Source organism: Hyla sarda, chromosome 10 (assembly GCF_029499605.1).
Source record: "Hyla sarda isolate aHylSar1 chromosome 10, aHylSar1.hap1, whole genome shotgun sequence".
Classification (NCBI taxonomy): domain Eukaryota; kingdom Metazoa; phylum Chordata; class Amphibia; order Anura; family Hylidae; genus Hyla; species Hyla sarda.
In genome coordinates, this window is record NC_079198.1 from 121,904,512 (window position 1) to 121,923,297 (window position 18,786).

The following is an 18,786-nucleotide window of genomic DNA, read 5'->3' on the forward strand; positions in this document are numbered from 1 at the left end:
GAATGCTCACACGGCTTATCAGACACTTCCCCCCGTTATTCCTGCTGCCCATCACACAGCTATATGTGGGTTTATTTTTACAATAAGGCCCATTATTTTAATATGTTTTTTTTTCTCCTTCTCTCCAATAGAGTTAAATTGAAAATACAAAATATACACAACATTATTATTGTACAATCTTGGATTGTAGCGGTGTCATGCTAAATTTGATGTTGTAAGTTCTGATTCTTTATGGTGATGGAACCTTTTCGGGTGTCTGATGTATGCTGCGGGTGATCTGCAGTTACACTTGTACACAGCCCATTTGATTCTTTCCTGCAGACTAAATTTATCTTCTTTCCTCCCATCTACAACCTGTGTGAGCTGCCCTTCAAGTGTGCTCTCCTCCCTATCTACTGTCACTGTCAGCTGACCTTCGTGTATGCTCTCCTCCCTATCTCCAGTCACTGTCAGCTGACCTTCGTGTATGCTCTCCTCCCTATCTCCAGTCACTGTCAGCTGACCTCCATGTATGCTCTCCTCACTATCTCCAGTCACTGTCAGCTGACCTTCGTGTATGCTCTCCTCCCTATCTTCAGTCCCTGTCAGCTGACTTCCATGTATGCTCTCCTCCCTATATCCAGGCTATGTGAGCTGCCCGCCATGTATATTTTCCTTTTTATCTCCAGCCTATGTGAGCTGCCCTCCATGTATGCTCTGCACCATATCTACAACCTGTGTGAGCTGCCCTTCAAGTGTGCTCTCCTCCCTATCTACTGTCACTGTTAGCTGACCTCCATGTGTGCTCTCCTCCTTATCTTCAGCCTGTGTGAGCTTCCCTCCATGTATGCTCTCCTCCCTATCTTCAGTCACTGTCAGCTGACCTCCATGTATGCTCTCCTCCCTATTTACAGTCACTGTCAGCTGACCTACATGTATGCTCTCCTCCCTATCCACAGTCAGTTCGACATGCCCTCCATATATACACTCCACCCTATCTCCAGGCTATGTGAGCTGCACTCCATGTATACACTCCACCAGATCTACAGCCTGTGTGTGCTGCCCTCTATTTATGCATTCCTCCCTATCATCATCCTGTGTGAGCTGCCCTCCATGCCTCCCTATCTATAAACTGTGTGAGCTAAATGTATGCAATCCCCATTGCCCACACTCTAAGCTGCTGTGTAGCAGTAATTAAGGGCCCCAAGTGTTATACTGAGTCAGTATAACCCGACCAGGGGGCCTCCAGGTTTCAAAACTACAACTAGGGGGGCGCTAGAGAGGTAGACTCTACTAAATAGAGTCTGTACAAGTAGCAGATACCGCCACCATAGCCTTGTGTCTCATCTGACTGGAGAAGTGGGCTGGGGCAGCGAATTGACTAGCCCCAGCCGAAGGATCTCTAGCCATTTAGTCAGAATATTCGGAGATGTATGCAATGCTTTTATTGTGTTTAGACCTGTATCATTTGCTTCTATTTTTGATCACTAGCTTTTTTCAGGTGCAGCTTATAACTTTTCAACCGCATACAATCTGCACTCGATATTATTAAATTGTATCTGGGACAAGCCCCAAGTGACAGGTCTGTGGAGAATATAGAAAAAAAGAATACCCTGCATTAGATGGCGGCATATTCTCAGCTATATAGCAGTTTTTCCCAATCAGAGTGCCTCCAGCTGTTGCGAAACAGCCGTTGGCTGTCCGGGCATGCTGGGAGTTGTAGTTTTGCAACAGCTAGAGGCACCCTGGTTGGGAAACACTGCTATATAGGAGGCCGTCCTGATCTAATATGTGGGTTATTCTTCGGCATGTATCCGCTTCTCTCCGGGAAGCCCCAATTTATCTCACAACTACAGGTCTGCGAGCTGCAGGGAGTGATTTGCCATCACCGGTTGCCTCCAAAATACAGACAATAGACAGGCGTTGGCTGTCCCGGCATGCTAGGAGTTGTAGTTTTGCAACAGCTGGAGGCACCCTGGTTTGGAAACACTGCTATATAAGAAGCTGTTGTGAGAATATATGTGGGTTATTCTCCGGCATGTATCCGCTTCTCTCCGGGAAGCCCCGCAGTATCTCACAACTACAGGTCAGCAAGCTGTAGTCGAGTGATTTGCCATCACCGGTTGCCCCTGAATTACAGCCAACAGACCCGTAACCAGCCCCGTGCCTTGTTTGTGTGAGCAAAACCCAGCGAGCGCTGCCAAGACTCGACATCCTATCCTGGAACCAAACACTTGTGACATTGTGTCCCCTCAACAAGTGGCAGAACCGTGCAACGCCTCCAAGGTCACAGCGATGATGACAAAAAAAAAAACACATGGATTCCTCGCCAGATGAATTGCTGGATGTTGTCTCTAAAGAGACTCCATAATTTCTTGTTTGTAGTCCTTCTCCTCTCTGTATTGTAGCTTGTATAGAACCAATCCGAGTAATGTAGCTGACTTCACTGTGCGGCTGTCTAAGACCATGACATTAAAGAGCTTCCCCTTTAAAATCCCCCAAATCTCCAGTAAATCAAAGCCCTTGAGTCGTCCTCTTCTGTCAGGTGGATAAACCTTATGTTCAGGTACTTCACTTCAGCTTGTCAACAGTCCGACTCCTGCAGGGCTTATCACTCAGCTTTCCTAGACTCCTGCACGTAAATCTGACAACTTATGCATTGATAAATCCTAAGTCATATAACTCTGCATCATTAGTTGGAGTATCTACTAAGGCTGGGTTGTTTCATGGACTTTCCTTCTTACAAAGAGAGCAGAGGATAGAAGGCAACTATACAGAATATTTTTCACTAGTCGCCGTGCTGCTAATGTCAGAATATTCTGCTTTACTGAGCATCAGGTGCCATGTTAATGGCATTTTACTGCATATATTTTATTTAGTTTTATATATAAAGGAATCCTTTCCCCCGGAGGGAAAACCACGCACTTCAGTCCAATTCCGTATGATAAAACTTGAAAGCTTTATTTGTCCATGTTAAAAATATATACAAAAATGGGGGGAGGATAAAAATATGTAACAAACACAGACGCGTTTCGGGATGGAACCCCTTTGTCAAGGCATAGTGTGAACATTAACGAACCTGATCTTATACTAAATCTCAGTAAGATCCGCCCCCCAATCACATTTCCGGGGAACTCACACAGTTGAAGATTAACCCTTCATATATTTAATAATACACTAACTAACCCCAAAATGTTCTTTAACTATATAAATAGCAAAAAGGTTAAAAATCTTATGAGGAAGAAATTATAAACGGGGATCAGGAAAAAGCAAATATATTTAACAAATTCTCCTCCACTGTATTCACCAAGGAAAATGAAATGCCAGGTGAAATACAGTGTGAGAAGGTAAACTCCCCAATACAGGTCACCTGTCTTACCCAGGAAGAAGTACAGATCACCTGTCTTACCCAGGAAGAAGTACAGGTCTCCTACAAAAAAATCTAAATAGACAATTCACCAGGTCCAGATGGCATTCACCCCTGTGTTCTAAAGGAATTAAGTAATGTAATAGACAGACCCCCTATTTTTAATATTCAGGGACTCTATAGTAACAGGGACTGTTTCCCAGGACTGGCGCATAGCAAATGTGGTGCCATTATTTAAAAAGGCGTGAAAAGGTGACCCTGGGAATTATAGACCTGTTAGTTTAACCTCCATTGTATGTAAATTGTTTGAGGGTTTTCTAAGAGATGCTATTTTGGAATATCTTGATAAAAATAAATATATGACTCCATATCAGCATGGATTTATGAGGGATCGGTCCTGTCAAACTAACCTGATCAGCTTTTATGAGGAGGTGAGCTCCAGACTGGACCAGGGGCAATCGTTGGATGTCGTATATCTGGATTTTTCCAAAGCATTTTATACGGTGCCACATAAAATGAGAAGGATTGGACTGGGGGAAAATGTGTGTAAGTGGATAAGTAACTGGCTCAGTGATAGGAAACAGAGGGTGGTTATTAATGGTACTAATTCTGATTGGGTGACTGTTACTAGTGGGGACCACAGGGGTCAGTCTTGGGTCCTGTTCTATTTAATAGAAACTGCTCAAAAAATAAAGGGAACACTAAGATAACACATCCTAGAGCTGAATGAATGAAATAATCGTATGAAATACTTTTGTTTTTACATAGTTGAATGTGCTGACAACAAAATCACACAAAAATTATCAATGGAAATCAAATGTATCAACCCTTGGAGGTCTGGATATGGAGTCACACTCAAAATCTCATTGGAAAACCACACTACAGGCTGATCCAACTTTATATAATGTCCTTAAAACAAGTCACAATGAGTCTCAGTAGTGTGTGTGGCCTCCACGTGCCCGTATGACCTCCCTACAACGCCTGGGCATGCTCCTGATGAGGTGGAGGATGGTCTCCTAAGGGATGTCCTCCCAGACCTGGACTAAAGCATCCGCCAACTCCTGGACAGTCTGTGGTGGATGGAGCAAGACATGATGTCCCAGATGTGCTCAATCGCATTCAGGTCTGGGGAACGGGCGAGCCAGTCCATAGCATCAATGCCTTCCTCTTGCAGGATTTGTGGCCTGCTGGAGGTCATTTTTCAGGGCTCTGGCAGTGCTCCTCCTGCTCCTCCTTGCACAAAGGCGGAGGTAGCAGTCCTTCTGCTGGGTTGTTGCCCTCCTATGGCCTCCTGTACGTCTCCTGATGTACTGGCCTGTCTCCTGGTAGCGCCTCCATGCTCTGGACACTACGCTGACAGACACAGCAAACCTTCTTGCCACAGCTCGCATTAATGTGCCATCCTGGATGAGCTGCACTACCTGAGCCACTTATGTGGGTTGTAGACTCCGTCTCATGCTATCACTAGAGTGAAACCACCGCCAGCATTCAAAAGTGACCAAAACGTCAGCCAGGAAGCTTAGAAGCTGAGAAGTGGTCTGTGGTCACCACCTGCCGAACCACTCCTTTATTGGGGGTGTCTTGGTAATTGCCTATAATTTCCACCTGTTGTCTGTTCCATTTGCACAACAGCATGTGAAATTGATTGTCAATCAGTGTTCTTCCTGAGTGGACAGTGGGATTTCATAAAAGTGTGAATGACTTGGAGTTACATTGTGTTGTTTAAGTGCTACCTTTATTTTTTTGAGTAGTGTATTTATTAATGATTTTGTAGAGGGGTTGAATAGTAAAGCAATCTTTGCAGATGATACTAAACTCTGTAATGCGATAAACACAATAGAGGACAGTGCACTGTTACAAAGGGATCTGGATAGGTTGGAGGTTTGGGCTGGGAAGTGGCAAATGAGGTTCAACACTGATAAATGTAAGGTAATGCACATGGGGAGGAAAAATCCGGGCTGGGATTATGTATTAAACGGGAGAACACTTGGGACGACTGACAAGGAAAAGGACTTAGGAGTCTTAGTTAACAGTAAATTTAGCTGTAGTCACCAGTGTCGGCAGCTGCTGCCAGGGCAAATAAAATCATGGGGGGCATCAATAGGGGCATAGATGCCTACGACAAGGAAATAATTCTACCGCTATACAAATCACTAGTCAGACCACACATAGAATAGTGTGTACAGTACTGGTCAGACCACACATAGAATACTGTGTACAGTACTGGTCAGACCACACATGGAATACTGTGTACAGTACTGATTAGATCACACATAGAATAGTGTGTACAGTACTGGTCAGACCACACATAGAATAGTGTGTACAGTACTGGTCAGACCACACATAGAATACTGTGTACAGTACTGGTCAGACCACACATAGAATACTGTGTACAGTACTGGTCAGACCACACATGGAATACTGTGTACAGTACTGGTCAGACCACACATAGAATAATGTGTACAGTACTGGTCAGACCACACATGGAATACTGTGTACAAGAAAGATATAGTGGAGCTGGAGAGGGTTCAAAGACGGGGACCAGGGTAATACGGGGAATGGGAGGACTACAATACCCAGAAAGATTATCAGAATTAGGGTTATTTAGTTTAGAAAAAAGAAGACTTAGGGGAGACCTAATAACTATGTATAAATATATCAGGGGGCAGTACAGAGATCTCTCCATGATCTATTTATACCCAGGACTGTATCTATAACAAGGGGGCATCCTCTACGTCTAGAGGAAAGAAGGTTTCTGCACCAGCACAGACGGGGGTTCTTTACTGTAAGAGCAGTGAGACTGTGGAATTCTCTGCCTGAGGAGGTGGTCATGGGGAACTCTGTAAAAGAATTCAAAAGGGGTCTGGATGCATTTTTGGAGAATAATAACATTACAGGTTATGTATATTAGATTTATAGGGACAGAACGTTGATCCAGGGATTTATTCTGATGCCATATATGGAGTCGGGAAGGAATTTTTGCCTCTAGTATGAGGGTTTTTTGCCTTCCTCTGGATCAACTCAGTAGGGACTCATTAGGGTTATAGGTTGAACTTGATGGACTCTGGACTTTTTTCAACCTTATGAACTATGTTGCTAGTATAAGCCACTAGAAAAAATACATATATGTGCAAAAGATAAATAAATTAATATAAAGTGCCAAAAGAGAATAGCAGCAAAATAGCAAGGTAAAAAAAATTAGAGCAAAGTCATAACCCCACCCCCTCATGATGTCACGCCCCGCCCCTCGATGCAAGTCTATGGGAGGGAGCGTGGTGGCTGTCACACCCCCTCCCATAGACTTGCATTGAGGGGGCGGAGCATGACGTCATGAGGGGTGGGGCTATGATGTCACGAGCTCCCGGCTCTGGCTCCATCGTTCGGAACAGTTTGTTCCAAAAGCTGAGCAGCGGAGTACCCCTTTAACCCCTTAAGGACCCAGGACGTCTCCGGACATCCTGGCGGTTTCCGGTCCCTGCCACGCGCCAGGCAGAGATTGGAAGCGGATGCCTGCTGAAATGCCCGTCCTGCCCGGCCCCTGGAAGTCCGGAGAGAACGGACGCGGCGGGGGACTGGGGAGTGCTGAGGCCCGACCCCGGTACTTTCCTCGTCCCTGAAGACCCGGATCCCGGCGGTGGAGACAGCGGCGGTGGCGACAGGTGAGTGGTTCTTCGGCGGTGACGCGGGACCTTTGCAGCAGTCCAGACCGCCGTAAAGCGATCTGGACTGCTCCATCTGGTCCCCTTACACTACAACTCCCAGCATGCCCAGACAGCCCTTGGCGTCTGGGCATGCTGGGAGTTGCAGTTTTGCAACATCTGGAGGTCCATAGTTTGGAGACCACTGTGCCCTTCCAGATGTTGCAAAACTACACATCCTCAGCATGCCCTTACTGTCCAGGCATGCTGGGAGTTGTAGTTCTGTAACATCTGGCCCTTCAGATGTTGCAGAACTACAACTCCCAGCATGCCTGGACAGTTTTGGCATACTGGGAGTTGTAGTTTTGCAACATCTGGAAGGGCACAGATTGGGAACCACTGTATTAGTGGTCTGCAAACTGTAGTCCTCCAGATGTTGCAAAACTACAACTCCAAGCATGCTGGGAGTTGTAGTTCGGCAACATCTGGCTCTAAAGATGTTGCCGAACTACTACTTCCAGCATGCCTGAGAATGTTTGGGAGTTGTGGTTTTGCAACAACTGGAGGCACACTGGTTGGGAAACATTGTCTGTTTCCTAACTCAGTGTTTCCCAACCCGTGTGCCTCCAGCTGTTGCAAAACTATAACTACCAGCATGCACTAATAGACTGTGCATGCTGGGAGTTGTAGTTTTTAAACAGCTGGAGGTCCCCCCCCCACCCTGTGAATGTACAGGGTACATTCACATGGGCAGGGGGCTTACAGTGAGTATCAGGCTGAAAGTTTGCGATGCAGCAAATTTTGCGCGGCAGCTCAAACTCGCAGCGGGAAACTCGCTGTAATTCCCCACCCGTGTGACTGTACCCTAAAAACACTACACTACACTAACACAAAATAAAATAAAAAGTAAGAAACACTACATATACACATACCCCTACACAGCCCCCCTCCCCAATAAAAATGAAAAACGTCTGGTACGCCACTGTTTCCAAAATGGAGCCTCCAGCTGTTGCAAAACAACAACTCACAGTATTGCCGGACAGCCGTTGACTGTCCAAGCATGCTGGGAGTTTTGTAACAGCTGGAGGCACCCTGTTTGGGAATCACTGGCGTAGAATACCCCTATGTCCACCCCTATGCAAATCCCTAATTCAGGCCTCAAATGCACATGCCGCTTTCTCACTTCGGAGCCCTGTCGTATTTCAAGGCAACAGTTTACATCCACATACGGGGTATCGCCGTGCTCGGGAGAAATTGCCTAACAAACTTTGGGGGGCTTTTTGGGGTCTACACCAGCATGTTAGTGTAAAAAAAATATATAATTTTTACACTAACATGCTGGTGTTGCCCTATACTTTTCATTTTGACAAGAGGTAAAAGGGAAAAAAGCCCCCCAAAATATGTAATGCAATTTCTCCCAACTACGGAGATACCCCATATGTGGACCCAAAGTGCTCTGGGGGCGCACAACAAGGCCCAGAAGGGAGAGTGCACCATGTACATTTAAGGTGATTTGCACAGGGGTGGCTGATTGTTACAGCGGTTTTGACAAACGCAAAAAAAACAAAATCCCACATGTGACCCCATTTCGGAAACTACACCCCTCACGGAATGTAATGAGGGGTGCAGTGAGAATTTACCCCCCACTGGTGTCTGACAGATCTTTGGAACAGTGGGCTGTGCAAATTAAAAATTTTGTACAGCCCACTGTTCCAAAGATCTGACAGACACCAGTGGGGGGTAAATGCTCACTGTACCCCTTGTTATGTTCCTCAAGGGGTCTAGTTTCCAAAATGGGGGGCTTATTTTGCTTTCCTGGCACCATAGGGGCTTCCTAAATGCGACATGCCCCCCGAGCAAAATTTGCTCTCAAAAAGCCAAATATGACTCCTTCTCTTCTGAGCATTGTAGTTCGCCCGTAGTGCACTTCAGGTCAACTTATGGGGTACCTCCATACTCAGAAGAGATGGGGTTACAAATTTTGGAGGGGTATTTTCTGCTATTAACCCTTGCCAAAATGTGAAATTTGGGGGGAAACACACATTTGAGTGAAATTTTTTTTACATTTTTTAACATATGCAAAAGTCGTGAAACACCTGTGGGGTATTAACTCACTTTATTCCTTGTTACGTTCCTCAAGGGGTCTAGTTTCCAAAATGGTATGCCATGTGTTTTTTTTTTTTTTTGCTATTCTGGCACCATAGGGGCTTCCTAAATGCAACATGCCCCCCAAAAACCATTTCAGAAAAACGTACTCTCCAAAATCCCCTTGTCGCTCCCTTCTGAGCCCTCTACTGCGCCCGCCGAACACTTTACATAGACATATGAGGTATGTGCTTACTCGAGAAAAATTGGGCTACAAATATTAGTATACATTTTCTCCTTTTACCCCTTGTAAAAATTCAAAAATTGGGTCTACAAGAACATGCGAGTGTAAAAAATTAAGATTGTGAATTTTCTCCTTCACTTTGCTGCTATTCCTGTGAAACACCTAAAGGGTTAAAACACTGACTGAATGTCATTTTGAATACTTTGGGGGGTGTAGTTTTTATAATGGGGTCATTTGTGGGGTATTTCTAAGATGAAGACCCATCAAATCCACTTCAAATCTGAACTGGTCCCTGAAAAATTGTGAGTTTGGAAATTTGTGAAAAATTGGAAAATTGATGCTGAACTTTGAAGCCCTCTGGTGTCTTCCAAAAGTAAAAATACATAAATTTTATGATGCAGACATAAAGTAGACATATTGTATATGTGAATAAAAAAAAGTTATTTGGAATATCCATTTTCCTTTCCAAGCAGAGAGCTTCAAAGTTAGAAAAATGCTAAATTTTCAAATTTTTCATCAAATTTAAGGATTTTTCACCAAGAAACGATGCAAGTTACCACAAAAATTTACCACTATGTTAAAGTAGAATATGTCACGAAAAAACTGCCTCAGAATCAGAATGATAACTAAAAGCATTCCAGAGTTATTAATGTTTAAAGTGACAGTGGTCAGATGTGCAAAAAATGGCCGGGTCCTAAGGTGTAAAATGGCTGGGTCCTTAAGGGGTTAATTATATTTTTAGTCTGATTATATTGTTTGGAAAAAGTAGTAGAAAAATAAACCTTTAGGCTTCAGAGTGTCACTAGCTCCATTTGAGGGTGAGAATTTGGCCCCCATCGGACAACCCCTGGGCTGTAGGACGAAGGATCCATCAAGACAAAAATAATTATTTGTAAGGAGAAAGAACGTCACATCCAGGATATACTGCTGTAGTACCATGTCACAATTGCTATAGGTTCAAAGATGGTACACCAGAGCCTTTAGGCACATTTCTGAATTTCCGCTAGCAGAATTCCGCAAGCGGAAATTCAGAAGTGTGGATGGGAGTGAGGAATCCCATAGAAGTCTATGGGCTTTAAGTTGAGGCGGAAATCCACAAGCGGAAATTCTGCCGTGTGAATAGACCCTAACGCTCTTGTCTTCATATCCCGACCTCATTTTCTGACCTTATCCCTTATTTTCTTGCCCTCATATCCCGTCCTCCTATCCTGTTCTCTTATCCCAGTGTGAAGAGAGAGAGAAAGGTGCTCCTTGTGGAGTGTCGATTGCAACAAGGATACCGGGGAGGGGGAGGGTAAATCACTGCTTACCAATAGAAGTTGAGTACCAACATACACAACAGTGGTGATCGTAGGTAAGTATTTGTATGCCCGTCTGCAGCCTTCCTGGAATGTGGAGTAATAAGGTAGGAGAGGACTTCGTAGAAGCAGGAAGTTCGGCGCTGTTGAAGGCAAGGAATCGCAGAGGTAAAATTGTCCAGCTTGGAGTTTATTAACAACAATGCAACGCGTTTCGCTGCGCATGCGCAGCGAAACGCGCTGCATTGTTGTTAATAAACTCCAAGCTGGACAATTTTACCTCTGCGATTCCTTGCCTTGATCAGCGCCGAACTTCCTGCTTCTACGAAGTCCTCTCCTACCTTCTTATCCCTGTGTGTCACAGTGTCCTCCCATTTTTAAACAAAAAAGCAAAAACAAAAACAAAAAAAAATGATACTTACCTCAGCCTCCATTCCCACACTGATCCCCTGTTCTGCCTCCGGTCTGCAGCAGCAGATGTCTTCCATCGGTACTTGTCACCTGTCTTGTCACCTGGTACATGTCACCTGTCTGCTACAGCCAAAAACAGGCCCAGGGGGGATTTTGACTTCCCCTTTTGTCCTTGGGGTGATGTCTTTCTCCCCTCTAACTACAGCTGGATAACAAGGAATACTTATAGACTGGGACTATTAGATTCATATAGGTATCACGGGCATATAAAATAACAAACAATTTATTGGGAACGGATAGGGCAACATGTTTCGAAGAACAACTACTCTCTTCATCAGATTCAACTAACCTGCTGCCAGAGGTGGCTGACAGAGTCTTTCTCCCCTCTAACCTTTATAACATATGCATGCTCAACCCAGTGTGCATGTGTATGGGGGGATTGGGACAGTGATCTGTTGGCTGACAGCAGTCTTCTATGTAACCAGCTTTAGCCCTCCGTCAGTTTCAGCCTAGTTCACACCCTCCTCATCATATCATCATTCATGTCCTACAAAACTATATATCTGTGTGTGTGTGTGTGTACACATCCTGGCGGGTGTAGCCATCTTTGAGTAACAGAAATGTTTGCAGGTATGTATACATAGATATCTATAACTATAAATCCATTGGATAGTCGGGGTGCAGCCTCCCTCTCCCCCCAGCCCCCTGACATTGTGCACTTACTGTGTGATTATTCTGTGTTCTGTGAAGTGTTAGCTCTAATCTTCTCTGTGTTTCTGTTTCAGTATGACAGACTTAACCTCATCAAAGTAAGATGTTCTCTTTATCTTGTCACCCGTCTTGTTTTCCTTCCCTGGTCCTCGCTAGATAGCGGTGATTAGGCTGGCCCCTGGCATTGCCCTGCAGCTTGTGTGTGCCTAGCTAGACCGCATCCTCCATGTGCCTATCCCTGTAGTGTCTGGTTATAACAGACGTCTGGACTGCTGAGAATACACTACTGCTTGTCTGTCACTAGACCTAGTGTGTCCTCTACTATATAATAGGAATTCTATATATATATATATATATATATATATATATATATATATATATATATGGCGCACACTGATTCCGCAGCATTGTACACTCATATTGGCCCTTGTCGCCATTGGGACTCACAATCTAAATTCACTTATAAGTATGTTTTGGAGTTCGGGAGGAAACCGAAGTACCTGGAGGAAACCAACGTAAACATAGGGAGAACATACAGGGATGTTGTCCTTAAAGGGGTACTCCGCCCCATACATCTTATCCCCTATCCAAAGGATAGGGGATAAGATGTCTGATCGCAGGGGTCCCGCCGCTGAGGACCCCCGTGATCTAGGCTGCGGCACCATGCGGGGCGGAGGCTCGTGACGTCACTGTCACGCCCCGCTCGTGAAGTCACGGCCATGCCCCCTCAAGACGTGCATTGAGGGGCGTGGCTGTGATGTCACAAGCGGGGCGTGGCCGTGACATTACGCTGAACCAGACGCTCTAAACCAGTGGTCTTGAACCTGCGGACCTCCAGATGTTGCAAAACTACAACTCCCAGCATGCCCGGACAGCCGACGGCTGTCCGGGCATGCTGGGAGTTGTAGTTTTGCAACATCTGGAGGTCCGCAGGTTGAAGACCACTGCTCTAAACGAACCCAGGTGCAGCAGGGAGATCGCAGGGATATGCTTTGGATAGGGGATATGATGTCTAGTGGCGGAGTACCTTTTTAATGGGATTTGATGTGACCCCAGTGTTGCTGCCCACAGTCTATATACAAATTACCTACAAATATAGGTGTCCTAGTCAGCCTGCCTGCTGGTGTGTTATAGGTTTTAAAGGAAAAAAATATATATAGTGTTTTAGGGTTAGACTGTATTGACCGTAATCCCTGCTTATTCTGGGCTTGGAAGTCAAATGGACAGCGATGATTATACATTTTAGAGGAGTCCTCCGGAGGGATTTTTTTTATTTTATTTTTTTATGAACTGGTGCCTGAAAATTATATAGATTTGTAAATTTCGTGTATTTCGTAATCGTTCGCTTTCTACTAAACCTCTGTCAGGAACTGTCCAGAGCAGGAGCAAATCCCCGTAGCCATGCTCTAGACCAGTGGTCTCCAACCTGCGGACCTCCAGATGTTGCAAAACTACAACTCCCAGCAAAGGCTGTCCGGGCATGCACAGGTTGGAGACTACTACTCTAGACAGTTCCTGACACGGACAGAGGTGTCAGCAGAGAGCACTGTGGTCAGACTGGAAAGAACTACACAACTTCCTCTGGAGCATACAGCAGCTGATAAGTACTGGAAGGATTAAGATTTTTAAATAAACATAATTTACAAATCTGTGTAACTTTCTAACACCGGTTGACTTGGAAACATGTTTTTTCCTCCGAAGTACCCCTTTAAACCAGGAAAGATGCCAGTCTCTGAGCTGTAGACTACCTGATGGATCATTTTGGAGCATTTTCTGGTGGCTGACGCTCTTCTGAAGATCCAGCGGAGTCCCTTATATCAAGTAGCTGGTGGAGCACACCAGCACTACTCATCTCGGCTGCCAGAGGAAGATGACAGCTGGGACTCAACACTGGATCCTGGATCGCTCACTATATTGTCCCTTCCTCCTCGCCGGGGAGAGAACTGGCAGGGGACGGTTTTCTCTCAGCCAGAATTTTTCTCTATATTCTATTTAGTTCTCTGTGGATTAGGATGGTTTGCTGGATGGGTAACACATGCTGGGTACCATCCACTTCAGTGCTTTTAAAGAAGTCAACTTTGCAAAGATCCTGAATGGCTTACAGGTCTGCATTCAGAGTAGGTCTATGCAGGGGTGTAATTTGAGGGGTTGCAGAGGTAGCAGTTGCACCTGAGCCTGGATGCCTGAGGGGCCCCAAAGACCCCTCTGCCTAATAAGAAAACTCTTGTCTTATAGATAGATGGGGGCCCTTGAACACATCTTGCACTGGGGCCCAGGAGAATTGTGCGGGGAGTCTACGGGGAGCTTTATCAAAACCTGTCCAGGGAGGAGTTGCTGAGTTGTCCATAGCAACCAATCAGATCGCTTCTCTCATCTTTTTGAAAAGGCCTCTGAAGAATGAAAGAAGTGATCTGATTGGTTGCTATGGACAACTCAGCAACTTTTCCTCTGGACGGGTTTTGATAAATCTCCTCCTATGTCCTTACAAGTTTTTCCTGTATTTTTGTATGTATTAGTCACATGATACACATACATAAAATTCCATAGAGATTCCAAAAAGCGTTCATAGAATACATTAGGTATTGGAGCCAACAACACACGGTGACCAAAAGAACCCACATTCTAGAGCTTTCAAATCTTTTCATGTTGTAGACCCCCTTTTTAGAAGTGCGTAGTTTGGTGACACACAGTACCACCGATTGCATGGATAAGTATCGTCAATTGAGGATACTGGTACCAGTATGGTGATACTGGTACCAGTATGTGGCTGCTCACCCCCTGTGCCACTTCATCTTGACCCAGATTACCCCCTGTGCAACTTCATCCCGGCCCCCGATTACCCCCTGTGCCATTTCATTCCCCCTCCCTTGACCCCTCCCTGTGTCATTTCACCTCCCCTTCTTCCCCCTGTGTCATTTCATTCTCCTACTTGATCCCCAGTTCTGCCACTTGATCCCCCAATGACACTTCATTCTCCCCCCCCGTGCCACTTGATCCCCCTATGTCTCTCCATTCCCCCCTGCTTACCCCATCTGTGCCACTTTATCTGCCCCCGCCCCATGCTATTTTGTCCTCACATGTGCCATTCCATTTCCGCCTTCATCACGTCACTTAATATCCCCAACCGTGCCACTTCCGCCCCCTTGACCCCTCCCATGTCACTTTACCCCCTACATGATCCCTCCTCCCATGCCACTTCATTCCTCCGCCTTGATCCCACTTCGCTTCATTCCTTGATCCCACTCCCCCTCCCCACTTGTTCTCTTTCTTGTTCAATCAGCTCCACCTTTCCCAACCCCCCACGCCCCATGCCAGAGGTTATTTCCCCCGCCCTGCCCTATTCTATTTCATTCTCACCCGGCCTCAATCATGATCTGACAGACCCAGGTGCAAAAGTCGGCGGCTCGTTGCATCCGTCGAGTGACGTCCTCCTGCTCTGTACTGCAAAGCGACATTAGGGGCGTCACTCGTCAGTTCCGGCAGCCACTGATTTAAAGTGACCGCAGCGCCAACTACCTGTTAAAGATCAGTGGCACGGGCCCTGACCACTTAAAGGGGTACTCCAGCGGAAAAAAAAAATTTGTAAATCAACTGGTTCCAGAAAGGTAAACAGATTTTTAAATTAAACGCAAATAGAAGAATGTGTCCGGCACTGCTTCGGCTGACCAACTGGATCCAATGTTCCGGGGAATAAGATTAAGGAAAACAGTTCTTTGAGAAGGTAGTGGTGCTCTGACTGATGTAAGAAAGTGCAATACTCCAATGAAGGAGAGATATGGAAAATCAATCGGCACTCACCAATCTTTTTCAGCAATAAGTTTCTTTAATGCAAAATACTCACATACAAAAAGGCAATCGGGGAGAGGGATCAACAGGGGGGTAAAAACCAGAGGTTTTTACCCCCCTGTTGATCCCTCTCCCCAATTGCCTTTTTGTATGTGAGTATTTTGCATTAAAGAAACTTATTGCTGAAGAAGATCGGTGAGTGCCGATTGATTTTCCATATCTCTCCTTCATTGGAGATTTGTAAATTACTTCTATTAAAAAAAAATAATAATCTTAATCCTTCAAGTACTTATCAGCTGATGTATGCTCCATAGGAAGTTCTTTTTTTGTAATGGGTCAACTAAATTGCATTTAGACTAATTAAAATAAAACACTTGAATAGTTGTCCGGGCATGCTGGGAGTTGTAGTTTTGCTGGAGGCACACTGTTTGGAAAACGCTGATCTATCAGTTTGCTGACATTTATGCCAAAAATGTGTGAGACAATTTGTCGTGTTGATGTGAAGCCACACTCCCTTACCAGTAAGGCTATGTGCACACTCCATGTTTTTATGGTTTTTTTTTTTTCAGCCTCAAAAAAGTCAGTTTTTTTACAGACAAGTTTTTTTACAGGAAAAAAAAGTTTGGGAAACACTGACCTTGTGTGTATAATGTATGGTCCTGAGGCTTAGTGGAATGTTTATCTAGACATCTCTGACCGCTCTGTTATCTTCTCCGACTTTATATTGTCGTTCACTTATTGGTTCACAATTTACTCTATATGATTTTGTTTACTCACAGCCTCGTTTAGGGCTCATGTAACGTGCTGATGTGGTCCACGAGACTTTTCTCACAAATAGCCTGTCCCCTGATGAACTGTGTTGTCTAGAATACAGCATGGCGAAACACGTTGGGTTGTGTTTTTGTCCTTAAAGGGGTACTCCGGTGAAAACCTTTTTTCTTTTTAAATCAACTGGTGGCAGAAAGTTAAACATATTTGTAAATTACTTCTATTAAAAAATCTTAATCCTTCCTGTACTTATTAGCTGCTGAATACTACAGAGGAAATTCTTTTCTTTTTGGAATGCTCTCTGATGACATCACGAGCACAGTTCTGTCTGCTGATATTATTATAATAATAATAATAACGCTTTATTTATTGTTGTCCTTAGTGGGATTTGAACCCAAGTCCCCAGCACTGCAAGGCAGCAGTGCTAACCACTGAGCCACCATGCTGCCCTTAGTATACATCTGCTGTGCATGGTTGCTAAAATGGACAGAGATGTCAGCAGAGAGCACTGTGCTCGTGATGTCATCAGTGTCATCAGTAGCATTCAGCAGCTAATAAGTACTGGAAGGATTAAAATTTTTTAATAGAAGTAATTTACAAATATGTTTAACTTTCTGCCACCAGTTGATTTAAAAGAAAAAAGGTTTTCACCGGAGTACCCCTTTAACTTATATACTTCTACTTCTGTGAGCCAACACCATCGGTCCGTTTGTTATATCATGGTCTGTGTGGATCCTGTCCCTCCTAGTGTGTGTGTGTGTGTGTGTGTGTGTGTGTGGGGGGGGGGGGGTAGGGGTGTTCACAGGCACAGGAGATACTGGTGGCTCATTTTGGAATATCTTTGCAAAACATTTGGCCGGGTTCACACAACGGAATTTCCAAGCAGAATTCAACTCTTGATTGGAAATTCCATTGCATGAAGGTTAAAGGGGAATTCCAGTGAAAAACTATATTTTTTTCATATGAACTGGTTCCATAAACAGATTTATAAATTACTTCTATTATAAATCTTAATTCTACCAGTACTTATCAGCTGCTGAAGTTGAGTTGCTCTTTTCTGTCTGACCACAGTGCTCTCAGTAGACACCTCTGTCTCAGGAAGTGTCCAGAGCAGGAGAGGTTTGTTATGGGGATTTGCTCCTGCTCTGGACAGTTCCTGACATGGACAGAGGTGTCAGCAGAGAGCACTGTGGTCAGACAGAAAATAAATTCAAAAAGAAAAGAACTTCCCGTGGATCATATAGCAGCTGATAAGTACTGGAAGGATTAAGTTTTTTTTTAATAGAAGTAATTAAAAATATGTTTAACTTTCTGGCACCAGTTGATTTAAAAAAATAAAAACATTTTCCAGTGGAGTACCCCTTTAAAGTCAACTTCAGCAGCTAAGTATTGGAAGGATTAAGATTTTTTAATAGAAGTAATTTACAAATCTGTTTAACTTTCTGGAGCCAGTTGATATGAAAAAATATTTTTCACTAATCAAATACTTTTTCACTGGAATACCCCTTTGACATGGATGTGGGTTTTCCATGTACCCATTAACACTGCAGAATTTTCCGGTCAGAATTTCTGATAGAAAAGTCCGATCGAAAAATTCAGCCAAAACATTGAACCTGCTAAATGTTTATGGAATCCGCGCTGCAGACATTGCCATCTATCGGGACGGCAATGTGCGTGCGGCCCTAGCGCCGACTGATTTCATTCGGCGCTGGCCGCACTCGGAATCTCCGGATGGAATTTTTCCGGGCGGAGATTCTCAGTGTGAACCCGGCCTTTCTTTTATACATGTTCTACATGACGACATTATAGTTTGGTTGTTCTAGTTTAACCACTTTTGTACTGTCAAGAGATAGCAGTATATCGCTGCCTATTTAGAGATTGAGAGGAGGCACGAATGTGTGATCGCTCCTTTTAGGGCGGCAATCTTGCGGGGGTAGGCAGGACCTAGAAAGCCCGACAGGGCATATCAGGGCCCACCCAGTTAAATTATGCTTACACAACGGAATTTCCGAGTGGAATCCGGCGGAAAAATTTTGCACGGAAATCTCATTGCAGCCGAGTCCTATTGTTTTCAATGGGATGCTGCTGAACCGTGCACGCGGCGGAATGTCCATGGCAGATGTTTCCGCTGTGGTAAGTCGTATTTCATTTACAAGTTCTTTCTTTTGGCAGAATCCGCTCAGAAATGCATTGCTGTCAATAGAGGCGGCGCATTTCCAGGCGGTCCTAGCGCCGGGGGAACATGCAAATGTCCGTTCCGCAAATTTGCCGAAATTTCTGGGACTGAAGGAAATTTGCAAAAAAAAAATCTGCCATGTGTACATAAACTTTGGACCTCCAGATGTGGCAAAACTACAACTCCCAGCATGCCCGGACAGCCAAGTTGGGAGTTGTGGTTTTGCAGAATCTGGAGGTTCACAGCTCGGAGACCTTCCGTAGGTTCTTTTTGGCCTCGATAAAATTTGGAAGAAAGAGTATGGACAGCTGACAGAGCAGGGG

General features: G+C 44.7%; 1 protein-coding gene across 11 annotated transcripts in view; it reads left to right on the forward strand.

The window, feature by feature from the left end:
* GRAMD1B (GRAM domain containing 1B) overlaps window positions 1–18,786 on the forward strand; it is a 271,033-nt gene that overhangs the window by 144,676 nt on the left and 107,571 nt on the right. The window contains exon 4 of one of the 11 annotated variants that reach the window (XM_056543506.1): window positions 11,808–11,831. The exons of the other annotated variants lie outside the window; for them this stretch is intronic. Coding sequence (XP_056399481.1) covers window positions 11,808–11,831 — 24 coding nt within the window. The remainder of the gene's footprint in view (window positions 1–11,807; window positions 11,832–18,786) is intronic. 11 annotated transcript variants of the gene reach the window in all.